Source organism: Ascidiella aspersa, chromosome 5, assembly GCF_963924565.1.
Source record: "Ascidiella aspersa chromosome 5, kaAscAspe10.2, whole genome shotgun sequence".
Classification (NCBI taxonomy): Eukaryota; Metazoa; Chordata; class Ascidiacea; order Phlebobranchia; family Ascidiidae; genus Ascidiella; species Ascidiella aspersa.
This window is the reverse complement of record NC_139451.1, coordinates 25,764,277-25,778,681: the sequence shown is the minus strand read 5'-3', so window position 1 is coordinate 25,778,681 and position 14,405 is coordinate 25,764,277. Positions and strand designations below refer to the sequence as shown.

The 14,405-nt window shown below is 34.3% G+C and overlaps 1 protein-coding gene across 1 annotated transcript; it reads right to left on the bottom strand.

Moving 5' to 3' along the window:
* Positions 1–3,164: 3,164 nt before the first annotated feature.
* LOC146145627 (WD repeat, SAM and U-box domain-containing protein 1-like) lies at positions 3,165–13,469 on the bottom strand. Its single transcript, XM_083389634.1, has 15 exons — positions 13,342–13,469; positions 12,585–12,763; positions 12,134–12,270; positions 11,394–11,520; positions 10,236–10,323; positions 9,792–9,872; positions 9,381–9,508; positions 8,805–8,940; positions 8,532–8,572; positions 7,805–7,889; positions 7,092–7,265; positions 6,481–6,621; positions 6,007–6,102; positions 5,568–5,642; positions 3,165–4,780 (listed from the first exon to the last, which is right to left on the bottom strand). Exons 1-15 carry the CDS (start codon positions 13,424–13,426, stop codon positions 4,605–4,607), a joined length of 1,749 nt encoding a protein of 582 aa, XP_083245760.1. The 5' UTR covers positions 13,427–13,469; the 3' UTR covers positions 3,165–4,604.
* Positions 13,470–14,405: the final 936 nt, after the last annotated feature.

The window sequence follows — 14,405 nt, the reverse complement described above, 5'->3', positions numbered from 1 at the left end:
TATTGTAATTGACGGTGTTTGAGTTCTTCTTCAACAAGATGTTCTAAAATCAATGGTCCCCAACCCTTGAACAAATGGTCCCAATGGGTGGGGACCAATGGTTCACGTGACTAGCATTTTTTTGCATGCAAAATAAACAACTTTTCTATTCTGACATTTTAAGTTTAAATGCTGTGGTCTGTTGAAGGATAGATTAAAGTTTATGTTAAGACTTGTAAATCCCGTTCGACGAGGCAAATAAATCCTGCAGATGCAAAAACGTCAAAAGTGAACCACTGGTCCTGTAACGCGAAATATGTTCCAGGGCCAAAACTGGACCCCTAACCCTAACCCTATAGCTGGACCTGTTTTGTTCCAACGCCAAAATCGTTCCGACCGGACTAGTTTTGGCGCTTGTTTACGATTAAAATCGATCCGGCCGGACCGATTTTAGCCGGACCAATTTTGGCGTGACAGTCCCATATCTCCCCTACGCATAATTTTTACTATGGGCAGCAATGAGTGTAGGTTTTTACATGCCAGACAACACCTAGCTGCCTGATAACTCGCTTCAAAATGATGGTGAAAACATCGCAAAGCGCATCAAACCTTGCGACTGTAATTAATCAATATATCTTTTCATTGGAATGATTTGGCGTTTTATTTTGCGTATTTTATTCCGATGTCTATAAGGCCGATGTTTTAGGCTAAAAATACGGCCGTCCAATCCTATACTGATTAACACCATTAGGCCTACTGTAAAAAATAGGCAAAATGAATAAAACTATGATGTTAAATATAAAAATGTTTTTAAGGTTGCTAATTAATGATTTGCTTTATCCTTATAAGATTCAGAAGGCACAGTGGTCCTACCGATTCTACTAATCTACTGCCCTCATAGGTAAACATACTTTGCGAGCAAAGGTATACAACTCATATGGCCAGCCGACATAGAGTTAACTTCATGATTAACCATCAAAACGCTTTTCATTTATTTTATGCATTTTTGAACGAATCGCTTACGACACACGAATCGGGAAATATATCGTGTTAGGTCTATACATTTACGGTTCAACAAAACAAATGTGTAAAAATACATTTTTGTAATAAATAAATGTTTAAACTCGTCAACTAGAATGACCTCCGTTTTCAAATGAAATCAGGCTTAGGCTGGAAAAAATTCACCACCTATGAAAGATATAGGCACAAACTAAAACGACATTTTACGCCGACTTTATCGTCAATCAGTTTATTTGTTAACAGTTGCGTAACCATATGGTGTAGTGCTCTGAGCAAAAGGCATTGCTATCATGTAGGGATTCTCTAAGTCTTCTGTTCCCTGCGGTTCTTTTGCAACACTGTATGTGTTATAATCATCAGTTGCTTCCTTTCCAATCGAACTTGACATGTCTCGTTCAGATGGTCTTCGTTTGGTTACTTTCGGCTTCTCGAGATCTTTCGGTTTATCTTTGCGAAAAACAGCACAAATTTCGTGAAGTTTGTTTCGAAGACGATGTACAATAGCTGCCAAGAAACAAGCACAGAATATCCAGCCAGGGACCATTAGGCCTATTGTAACACCGGATACCTTGATCTCTTCAGTGCACGTTTCATAAATTGACACCGTGCATTTTTCAACTTTTGAATCTTCCTTTCCGCAATAGGCTTTTTCTACAGAGGACTTTGTAGCGTTTAAGCAGACTCGTTTTTTAGTTTGAACACCTTCAACTTTTATAACAACAGTTGTCGATTTGTGATAAAGCGATGAAACTGTACCTGGGGGTGGGGTATTGGTACTTGATTTGAGCAGGTAGCTACAACTTGTGTTGGGAAAAGACGCTTTGCACTCTCCAGAGTTGATCCAGTCCGCCCAGTTGTAGTGAGTTGTGTTCCAACATTCGACCCTCTCAAAATGGGCAGTGTCGTTGCCTTTAGCACACAATGATGCATTAACGAGCTGATTGTCAGAGTTGTGGCATTGGCGGACTCTTGTGCTGTAAGACGGGGTCTGTGAGTTGCCACAGTTACCTAATCCTACCCAGGGCGTCCAGTTTGACCCATTACAAACCGTGGAAGCTATGGGAATAGAGCAGTTGACAGCGGCGTCACCGTACAGCATGCAACTTGCGTTTAAAACGTCTCCTTCAGTATACTTATCCAATGTGCAGCTGAACGGATGCGCAGATAAAATCCTGTATTCGGTCTTGTTAGCCAGCTTTTGGTTCGAGAGGCATTTCTGTATCGACTTTTCAACGCTCATGCGAATGGCTGAACTGGGGGAGGTACAACTTACAGTGGTCGCTTGGCGACAAATATCGTTCCATTTCGTACAAATGCTGGTTGCCACAGGAAGAGCAATCAGTAAAAAGAACAAAAGTATTCTCACAGACATAGTTATCATGTTACATCCTCGTACTATATATAAGTAAAAAGTTTTTGGTGTTAGTAGTGGTCGAAAACGAAAAATTAATTTAATTCATTCACATTTTTATACAAATAAAACGAATTTAACCAGCGTATCTCGACAAACTTAAAATAATTGTTGTGGGTTTTACGGTTTAGCTTCTGTGACGGCTGTAAGAAGTTAAGTTCGAAAGAATCATACCTAAATATCACCCTGGTGAAAATTTTCTAAAAAATAAAAAAATCTGCCAGAATGCAAATGATGAAAACTGCTCTTGAGGTAATTAATTTTTTATTTCTAAGTTTTGTTATTATTTTGATCTTTATATAATCAAAACTGCTAATTTTAATATATATAATAAATAGTAGTTGCATTTGAAAAACAAAATTTGTAAAGTACAGTTTACAGACGTAACTGTTACAATATCAACCAACTTGGCTATACTACAATAGTGATTATCTGCCATTATCGTAGACGCACTTATCCTGAGATTGCGCCTCTAAACATATTCCTTCGCAGCCAACTTATTTCCTTCACAGCCAACCTATACGATGGAATAGGAAACACCCCCACCTATTACGTCACAATGCGACATCCGAGCTGCATTTTTCAAAAACAACACACTCACGTTTAGTGGTTACAACTTTATACAGCTTTGCGATATAAGGAATTTAATAGAAATAAGGTTTATGATAAAAAACTAAGATTGATTAAGTATTAGAATTAGCAATTTTTAACAAAAATTTAGGTTAACGTATATAACCCTGTACAGTACTTGCAATTTTACTCAAAAAATCATGTTAACGTGTATTACACTATACAGTACACACAAAAGATATCAGCCGGCAAAAAACGCGATTTATGCCAACATTGCAATTAAGAGAAGGGAGAATAGAATATAGAACAGCAAACAATGAATAGTGCAAGGAATACATAAGAAAATAACATTCCTACATTTAAGTGAAATTATTTAATGATATATAAAAAAATATTTTTTTAAGAAGTAAAACTTAGCACAGAGCTACAATTTTTTTTCGAACAAATAATGCCCAATGGTGAATGAAGGAGTCTGGTGTTAAACAAAAAAAATTCCTGCTTGTGCATATGACAGTAAAACATACAGAACGTAAATCTACGCCATTACTCTAAGTGTGCCGTACAACGACTAACCTTGGAAGTAGATAAACGCATTGCAATAAAACTGTGAAAAAATAATAGTTAAAAATGTTAAAGTTAACTTAGAAAACACAAGCCGCCCTTGCAATGTAAACTCTATTTTTAAACGGTTACTTCCAGTTTTCTTGTTTTCTCGTTAAACTAAAACAATGCTGCATCAAACGCTTTCCTGAAGAATCAAAACAAAGGGCACTTTGTAACTTTAAGCACAGCAACTAACTAAACCAGGGGTTCTTAAATTTATTTACAGCGAACCCCTCGAAAACTTTGCTTCGCATGGGCCAGTGTAGGCAAAAAAGTTTAAGAGATAACGTCATAAATTTACATCACAATATAAATGCACTTTAGAAATCTGGTGTTTCCGGTCTAAAAATGTGAAAGTGAAATGGAGTCTAAACACAAAGAGTGCAAAACGTTTTATTTTTTGTTGAACTCTTTTCTTTAAAAATTAGATTACTTTTAAGTATACACTAATATTTCAAATAGGTCTTTATGTACCCCTAAAACACGAACCCCCAAGGGGTCTATGGACCCCAGTTTAAGAACCCCTGAACTAAACAAATTAAACCCAAAATTATAGGACAAACAAATCTCATTACTTGAAGCAACCGTTTAGGGTCCATCAAATAACAAATGAACAGAAAGAGAGTGGCCCAAATAATAGATAAAAGATTCATTCTTTTATTAGCAAACGTTTCGGCAATTTCTTTTGCCATCATCAGTGCAGTAAGTGAGACTAAGATAAAAACGAGTCACTATATATACGCTCGGACGTTTTAGAACGTTATATAAACAGAAAAGGAAGTCGCAAAGTAACGGAGATAAGAACTGTAACGAAAAATTACATCAGTAAGGCGAAAGTAGGGCAAAGATAAGACAATGAGGTCTCACTTACTGCACTGATGATGGCAAAAGAAATTGCCGAAACGTTTGCTAATAAAAGAATGAATCTTTTATCTATTATTTGGGCCACTCTCTTTCTACTGAAGATAATCAACAGATCCGTGTTTAGTGTTCCTAAATGATCAGAATTATAAAGAAAAGGTTATTCTGCATGGTCTTCAACCAAGTCCCTGTTCTCCATGAATTGAACAATTATGGTCTTCAGGGTTTGGTTGGGAACCAGGTTTTTGCTGGAAAGGGGCTGACTTGTCATTGGACTCCGGTTGTTTCCCTTTTTGAGCCAGGCGGCTATTGAAGAGCGTTCGTACGAAAAACCATCTGCAAAAAAACAATAAGGGGTTTGGTCTGTTGATTGTTAAACCTTGCGAGTATGCCACCAAAGTGCCTCGAGGCTAGTACGCCACGAAACTTTGTGCCATTTTACTAAATAACTATTTAGGTATACAGACAAGTATGCGAGACTAAACGCAGTTTTCATTAATTTAGCAAAACAATTATCGTTTTCCCTACCGCCTAAGTAGTTTGTTCGGGGGCAATTGTGATGTTATAGTATTATTGCTTTGTAGATGGTGTTCCGGGAATATTTTTTAATTTCCTTCGTGTGCCGCAGCCAAAAAATGTTCGATAACCACTGCTTTACTCTATTGACTCCCAAAACAAGGAATTCGTGATGAAAGCCCAAAAGCGAATAAAACATCTCATAGACTCCAGTCATAAAACCAAAATAACAATAACATCAACGTCGGAATAAAGCACATTTCTGAATACGACCAAATTGGGCAAATACCTAACAGTCGTAATAACGCCCAAATCGGGATAGACATAAATCCGTCGGAGTAAGGCCTATACAACCTTCTATCTAGCCCCAAACCCCAACCCTAACTTTATCGCTAGCTCCTTTAATAAGTTCAATCCTAACCCAATTTCTAACTTGACAAAACTATTTTTTTTTAATATTTTTTATTTAGAGCTTAACAGCGACTTGTTTTGCCCAATTATTTTTGCATAGCTGATTATAGCGCTACTTTCGAACTTCAACCCATTGCAAACCCTATTGCAAAGTGTGCATACGTTTAGATAGGAATAAAAGCTTTACACAATGTACCTGAAGCGATGACAGGGTCGGACATAACTTCTCTTGTTATCGGGCACAGGTATTCGTCGGGGATATTTTTCTCAGCTAAAATAACACAAGCATAGTTAAAAAACACTTTTGTCATTTAAAAACGTTAGCCTCTAGCCCAGCTGTTACCAAACTGGGGTCCGCGGACCAACTGGGATCCGTATAGCAGTTTCAGATGGTCCGCAAGGAGAATTAGTCTTAAAGTTTTTGAACATTAGGCTTTAGCGAATGTATTTAGACATTAATCTGGGTCAACTATCATATTTATAGGGCTGCAAAATATAAAAATTATTCCAACGGATCCACCAGGTAAAATTTTAGAAAAGTTTGGAAAACGCTACATTTAATACAGAAATGTTTGATTTACGAGCGTACGCAAGAAGTTGATTTTACAAAGCATAGTCGAGATTTTGAGAAATACCTTCGATTTTGGCTTGTCTTACGTCGTGGACTGTGACCTTTTGTACGGCGGACACAGGCTGCCACTGTCTCTTATCGGTGGAGAACGATGTTCCACCTAGACACAAAAAACAGGACATTTAAAACCTCGCGTAGGTACACAAATTTTTTGAAAAAAGGGCTTTAACGTTTTAGACACGTTGCCATATGTTTTTTAATTTTATCATAGCGAAAGCTTATAACTGAACTAATAGGAGAAAACATCGAAATGCTGTATTCATAATTTTTTTTTTTTTAATTTAAGCTAATGAACCAATATTGCATGTAAAAGTAAGTTATGTGACCATTCTTTGTTAGGTAAATGAGAATTTGATTCAAATCAAAAAAATATATAAAACAGCTTGTTCAATCAGGGTCATATACAACAATCAGGTTTTCCTGAAATAAAGTACAATCATTAAAAAAAAAACTAAATAAAGTTAGGTCAACATCTGACCAGTTGAGGCCGTTTCTTCTTTTGTCAGCGACGGTGGAAGAGATTTGTCCAGGGATTGCAGGTTGATGTCTCCTTGCTTTTGGTCGTTTTGGTCCATGGATTTAATAGCTCGAAGAATCTTGTTTCGGTGACCAAGGGGTCCTTTATTGAAACATTTTCATAATAGGCTATGGTCATATTTGTGTTAATGTTAAGATATGAGGAAATAAAGAACCAACATTTGTATAAAAGAAATAGAATAAAATTTAATCAGTCAGACGATAATTTAACTTTAACCCCTCCTTATACCATTAGCCCTAATAACCTATAATGTTTGGCATAGTGATGTGATCCAGCAAAATTGGGAGATAAGCTATAGTAAACCTATTTTTTTTATCCAACATAAGTATTATCATTATTCTGAAAACCTTATTTTGGTTAACATTTTTAACAAATATCAAAAATGTTGATCAGTGTTGCCTAAACATGTATTGTTTAGACTAAAAAACCTGCATTTTATTAGACACTCAGATTTTTTGAAACAATACTGATCTGGACAAAGCTCAATAAGTGATATTACTTCCAAACATTTAAAAATGTTTATTACTTACACTTGTTATATCAATACTTACCAACATTGAGGTCCTTCTGCAACACTGCACTTGTAAGTCCGGTCAGCTCTGCACCGTCTATTTCGTTTTCGGAAAAACTCGCCGCGTACTGTCCCAGCTTTAGTTCGTCAGTCAGCCATTTGGTCACCTCCTCAGATGACCATTTTTGAAACGGAATGCGTGGCTGACCTGAGACTAACATATATTGCGGTTTAAAATTGACCCATTTTACCAATTATATGACAAAAAATATGAACCTTATATTTAGTGGAATGCCACCTCTCAAGACAGCTTTGCTTAGTGTTATAACTTACCCCAAATATACAGAACTCGAATTCGTAAGTCTATAAAATAAGTTCTGGACACTTATTGCGGTAAAATATTGGCGGTTTTACAACTTCATGACAACACCTAAAACTTTACGCAGTAAAATGATACCTTCTAAGAGTCTTGGTCTTTGTATTGCTTGTACACTGTACAGTTTTCCCAAACTTAGGATATTTCTTACTAAGAATTAACCTTAATTTAACTAACCATATGAAACTACTGCAGTCTAATTTGGGTCAGCAACCATGGATTGCCTTAAGAAACACTAGTTTAGTGCTACAATTCTAGCTAGGTATAATATAGAAGCTGTATTGCTCAGCTTGCTTAATACGTTGTGTTTTGTGGACAATATTTTTTGCATTTAGACCGAATACAATATGATTTAACAGAAACATTAAACTCTGTACCTGTGGTGCTTGGGCTCTGTACTGAAGCTGGTTGTTGCTCTTCAATAGCTTCTGAAGTTTGTTTGAATTGTATCAGGTCTTCGTTCTTTAATAATAAACAGTTTATCAGTTATTCTACCTGCATATATTTTTGTTAAAAGTAACGATGGTTTGCCATTTTACGCACTTTGATCAAGTAAATTACTTTTTTCAGTAGAAAGAGAGTGGCCCAAATAATAGATAAAAGATAGATAAAAGAAAGAATGAATCTTTTATCTATTATTTGGGCCACTCTCTTTCTACTGAAGATAATCAACAGATCCGTGTTTAGTGTTCCTAAATTACTTTTTTTATTTAAAAATTCCACGTAGGTTAAAAAGCAAAAAATAAATAAAAGCAATGCCAATAAAAAATCATCTTGGGGTGCGGTATATGGTTTAGGGTGCTATATTAACTAATAGGGTATATAAACATTTTTCTGCTATAGGGTGCTATATTAACCTTAAAACTTTATTTTTTACGCAAAACACTCCAATATCATACATATCTGGTGTAGCATAACTGGCTTTATGCATGCTTGTTAATTACCATATATATGTATTTCTTTTTCAAACAGGACGTTTACTGATATACTTTTTGTGGATGAACATTCAGTTAAACTACTGTTTTATAAGCTCTGAATTTGTTTAGTTTTATTTTAATACTGATAATCAAAAACACGATTACACAATAGTTCTTGCAAACTTACCTCAGATACTTCATAAGCAAGCTGTGGGAAAGTTGCTCCATCTAAAAAGTAATACCAGAAGAAGCACTCATAAATATTTCAAAAAAATTGCCCTTTACGTTTAACAGGACAAATACCCCTCAGACATAACATGCACCGACACCTGGCAAGTTTTACTTACATCATACAAATATATGCACACAAAAAAATGAATTATCTTTAAGTTTATAACAAATAGCAATGCCCAATTTGTAAGATCTACAAGTTTCAAATATGATTAGGGCCAACTGATACCTTCTTTGGGCATGCGCCATATGATACATGACTTGTCATACGAAGTAGAAGCAATATATTCATCGTCTGTTGAATAGGCCACAAAAGTACAAAATGCTGAGTGGCCATCCATAAGGTAAACTTGTTCACAAAGGATCTAATATAAAAAACGTAAACAAGCAATTAATCAACTGAAATGAAAATTATATAGTTAGAATTACATCCCAATAAAAAACATTGCTTTTAATCCTTTGTGTCTTTCATAAAAAAATTACTGCAATTTTTAAAATTGTCCTTAAAAATATTATTCGGGTAATAGTTGGTAAGATTTGGAATTCTGAATTGTATTTCTGCATCCTTTTCAAAATATTGAACCTTTCAGCAAATTTGGAAAAAGTCCAGAAAAAGTATTGCTCTATGGAGAATATCGCGCCGCCATAAAAACACTATTTCATAGCAGTCTCTTTTTCTCCAACAAAAAGAAATAAAAAAACAAAAAAAACAAAAAACTAACTAAGTGCTCTACAGGTTACATAGGAACATAAAAAAATAAAATTTTAAAAATTACTTCTCAAATCAATGTTATAATTTTTTTACCGGGTCCCAGACAATGATGGTCTTGTCAAAGGAGCTTGATGCTAAATGTTTGCCATCCGATGAAAAACAACAGCCACTTACAGGTCCAAAGTGTCCCGACAGAGTTTGAAACAACTTCAACTTTTGTGCTAAATATGAAGTAAAAAGTGAAAGTTTCACGGAATTGAAATGTTAAAAAATTACCTTTTAGACAAATTATTTCAATGACAATATTATTACAGACAATTTAAGTTGCTAAAAGTTGTATGCTTTTAAAAATAATCATGAAAAAACATCTAATAAATTATATTCAAACATATTATTAAATAACGGCAGTTCTGGAATTTTTCATTTTACACATTTACATGTAAAGGCATATCACTGGAATATGTAAAAACTTTGTTGGGTGTAACGATTTGTAAAAAGACTAACCTCTAACATCAAACATCCACAGTTTTATCTTGTTGTCATGACCACATGATGCCATTAGGTAGCACCTACTTGGATCAGTAACTAAAAAAGGTTAGCATATCATGATGTTATATAAAAGAAAAACGACAACTTTAATTTTATAGTATTGAGTATCGATAACACATTTATATATCCATATTAAATATATACAGACATACCATATGACAAACATTGTTTAAAACTTGATTTATACGGACAACGGTATCTCAGTTTAAGATCAAGCCAGCAAAACAACATGCTAATTTTTTTAATTCGATCGCACCCAGTTTTTTATTACCAGTTTGAATAGTTTATAAACATTTTATTGAAATTCTTTGACAATCTTGTTTATCATTATAAAAATACAAATGAAAGCAAATTACATTTTTACAAGCATTTCAAGTAAAACTCTTAACACATACACACCAGAGGTATGGAAAGTAGGGGAAAAGTCAATGCAAGAAACGCCACAAGAAGAAATTCCATCTTCATGGGCTTGCTGAAGCTGGGTAAGCTTAGAAAATACAGAAAAAAATAATTATTTTCTGCTAATACTAGGCCATGGTCATATGAGGTTAAACCAGTGGTTCTCAAGGGGCGCGGCACCTTGGTGTGCCACTTTTTAATGCTTAAGGGTGTTGATAGGTATTTAAGAATTTTGAAAAATCTGATTATTGTTCTATCGGTAAGCTTCTTGATTTGTGAATGATTAGAGACCAATATATCAAATGACATTTTCCATATGTTTTAAGTTGATTGTGTTGTTCCATTTCCATTCATAGTGACATTTCAGTAAAATACTTCATTAAAATTCCAGTCAGGTACCAAAATGTATTTTTTGTTTTGAGGGATGCTATTTACCACAAAAGGTTAAAAATCACTGGGTTAAATGATAATATATTAGAGCAAAAACAGTGGCACTGACAGTCTGACACTGGCAGTTAAAAAAAAATTCTAAAATAAATTTTACTTATAATATATTAATTAATTGTCAAATGAAAGGCCACACAAACTAGTTTATGAGTAAATTGACTTTTATACTTCTACTATTAAGTGCAAAGCTAGATTTATTGAATAAAAGTTTGTTTGAATGTCGATACTAACAGTCTTTTAAGGAGTACTTAATTGGGTTTGGCCTTATGCAACTTTTGGTTTAAGATACCAGGGCTAATAAATAATGGATGCTAATGAAATTGAATGCCACTAAATAAGCTGGATCAAACCTTTTACTCACTTAGGTTCTTTTTTCAAATAAATTATGTAAAAGGGTGGATGAATAGTGCATAGTAATGCAAAAAGTAGGAATGATATTTACAGATCAAGAAAAATAAAGTCAACTTTAGATAACGTTACACAAGCATTGCATATTTCAAATAAAATGAAATAATATTTTTTTTTACTATTTTAAAGATATAAATTAAATATTACATTAAACAATTGCCCTTTTTAGAGTAATTATACATATGAAAAAAATCCAATTGTAAAATCTGACAAGAATCTAATTTAGAATTGTTTTTTGTAAAATCAGATGTCCAGTTTTGGCCTACAAAGTTTGACCACCTGTTTCAAATGGCACATTAATACCTTTAACAAGTTGTTCCACATATTCCAGACCCTTAAATCTCCAAGTGTGGAACCAGTGATGAGAAAACTGTTGCAAGGGGTAAAGGCAATGGCATGAACCATTCCTTCTGCATGACCAGAAATTTCTCTAAATAAAGCAAATATGAAATTTCGTTGTGGGGACATATAAACATCCCTCAACAAAAACCAAACAATCTCTATAAAAAAGCAACCACAAAATTTAAAAAAATTAATATTATGTTGATGAATATTTTTAAAATAGAACCTTTTTCAAAACAGGGTTCCAATTAAAATTAATTATTAATAATAATACAAACAATATACTATATGAGATTTGAGAAAAAGGCAATTTATTTATAAGATTTCGTTGTACGGCACATATAAACATCACTAAACTAAAATATCACTATCTCCCTGACAAAGTAATAATATAATTTTAGCAATAAATACTATGTTCATATATTTGGATACATTATGTACGGATCTGTAATGTATCTTGATAATAAATAGCAAAGCAAAAAAGTTGAGTAATTTGATATCCTCTTGATTAAGATGTTTTGATACGAGCTTGTATCATCTTTAGTTAATGTGACATGTTCATATATATTTTTCAAACAAATTTTTTTAAAGGTAAATAAAAACTGTATGATATCGAACCTTTTCCACAACAATGCTCCAATTAAAATTATTAATAATAATGTAAACATTTTACTGAAGTTATACACAATTGACATAATTACTTTATAAGCTTTTTCTTTTCAACGTCCCAAAGTGCGATTGATCCATCCGCTGAACCAGTGACCAGGTATTGGGAGTCAGTTGAAAACACACAAACTTGGACTGTATTAGTGCCTGAGTGGCGAAAAATGGCATAAACCTTAAAAAAAACAGATAAAACCATGGTTAAAAAACAAATTGAATTGATGAAAAATCTGTTGGCTTAATTACGCTTATCAAGCTTATGGACCCTTAGTATTTTTATGACTCATATGTTTGCAAAACCAAGGCTACACATATAAATACCAGCAAAATTTAAAAGCCATATTGTAAAGTTACATTCAAGAACTATATTGCTCAAAAACAATCAGTCTATTTGCAAAGCACTCACAGACCCCCGTAACCATTTTTTGTGGAATCCTAATTGGTAAACAATGTTCAAAGATTAATATTTTCTGTAAAAATTCAACACACCTTTGCTGTTCGATCACTCAGGGTGAAAAGATGTGCTTTACCATCTGTTCCGGCAGCAGCCAATATAGCCTCATCAGGACTAAATGTGACATGGTTTATTCCATACTGAAATGATTTGATTGGTGAGTAAGGCAGCTCCTTAAAAGTGCCAGTTGTATATACACAAACAGACTTGTCACCTGTTAACAGACAAAGGTAATCAACTAATAATAAACTACGGCTGCGGTCTAGAATTCTACCACAGCGTTAAAATTTTTAAAGAAATGCACACTATTTGGGTTAGGGTGTTGGTTAGTGTTAGGGTAAAGGTGGGTCAAGTGTTATTATTTAATAATATTCTTTGACCGACCCAAACCCAAACGCTAACCCACACCTCACCCCAAATAAAGTTCATTGTGGTAGGATTCTAGACCAGCGCCTAAACTGCTAATCACATACCTACTTTTACTATTGTAAATTAGGGATAAAACAGAGCATATGTGGGATATTTAAAACACCAACTGTGAATAAAAAAAACATTAAATATTTGGTAATTTTAAACAAAAGCGAATAAAGTATTTCGGATGTGCAGCGCTAAATTTTTAGGTTAACAGGTGTCCACCGCAGTTTACTGGTGTGCCCAGAAATTGCTTAAAAAATTTCTGGTGTGCAACTGCCACAAAATGTAGAATGGGTTTCAAGTGTGATAGTGTGACACCCATTTTAGATTTAAAATTCTATACGTTGGTTTTAGATGCAACTGCCCTATGCGTATTACCTGAGCATGTGACGAAGTAATTTGATGAAAATGCACAGCTATTAACTTCCCTGGTGTGACTTTCCAACTTGCAAAATCGCAACATGATCTTTCGCCTAATTTGCTAGCCAAGCTTTGCTTGAATACCTAAAAAAATGTATTTTTGGACACTTTAGCAGCTTTAACCAAGTACTTCGTTATTTAAGAAATATCTACTTCATAAAAAATCACGTGAGTGACTCAGGTAAAATTATGCAACCACAGTATGTGAACGAGTTAATATATTCATCGGTTGTTATGTCATGTGACCAAACATTGAAGAAATTGTTCTTCCGTAAAATAAACGTATTCTCTCCTTTTTAAAAGCAATACCTATACAACAAAAGTAATAACAGCCTTGTTAAAAGTAAGGCATGTTGGATTAAATTAAACATTAATACACCCCAACGTGAAAAAATAGAAATGTCTTTTGTGACGAAACAGTGTGCAGCAAGTTTGGCGCAAAAAGTCGAAAGAGCAACGTACAGAAATAAAAAAATTGCCAACCATGGAACTTGCACCTAGCGTAAGTGGGCATGAAAGGACTTTTGCGACGAACGTACAAACCTCAGATTTTTCTTTCGCCAGCCATCTTACAAAGAGATCTACAGCTAGTGTTTTTGAACAAATATCAGGTAAATTAAATTAAGAATAAACCTTTTAGGTAACTCGGTAATACTGTGTCACATTAGGCCTTTTTAATTATTGATGGCAATTTTAACGTACACAAAAAACTGTATCAAGAAGTTCACCAATAGAGCAAAACTTGGAATCTTAAGGAATTTGAAATATCTCTCGGCACCCTTGAGCGTTGAAAATGGCGCTCTAGGGCAGGGGTTCTTAAACTGGGGTCCATGGACCCCTTGAGGGTACGTGAACCAGTTTTAGGGGGTCCATGACGGCCTAATTGAACTATTAGTGTATATTCAAGCAATCTATTTTTCAAAGAAAAGAGTATGCTATAGTTAAAAATAATACGTTTTGCACTGAATATATCTGATCTCTTTGTTTTTCTGTTTAATCTGATATAAAGCTGCATGAGTGTA

Bases quoted from the DNA above. Each gene is read 5' to 3' on its own strand.
- LOC146145627 (XM_083389634.1), bottom strand. From the start codon at position 13,426: ATGTTGCGATTTTGCAAGTTGGAAAGTCACACCAGGGAAGTTAATAGC. The intron at 12,764-13,341 runs GTAATACGCATA...GTCTGTTAACAG, and splicing joins TTACTTCGTCACATGCTCAG to GTGACAAGTCTGTTTGTGTA. The intron at 11,521-12,133 runs GTAATTATGTCA...TGCTTTATTTAG, and splicing joins GAAAAGAAAAAGCTTATAAA to AGAAATTTCTGGTCATGCAG.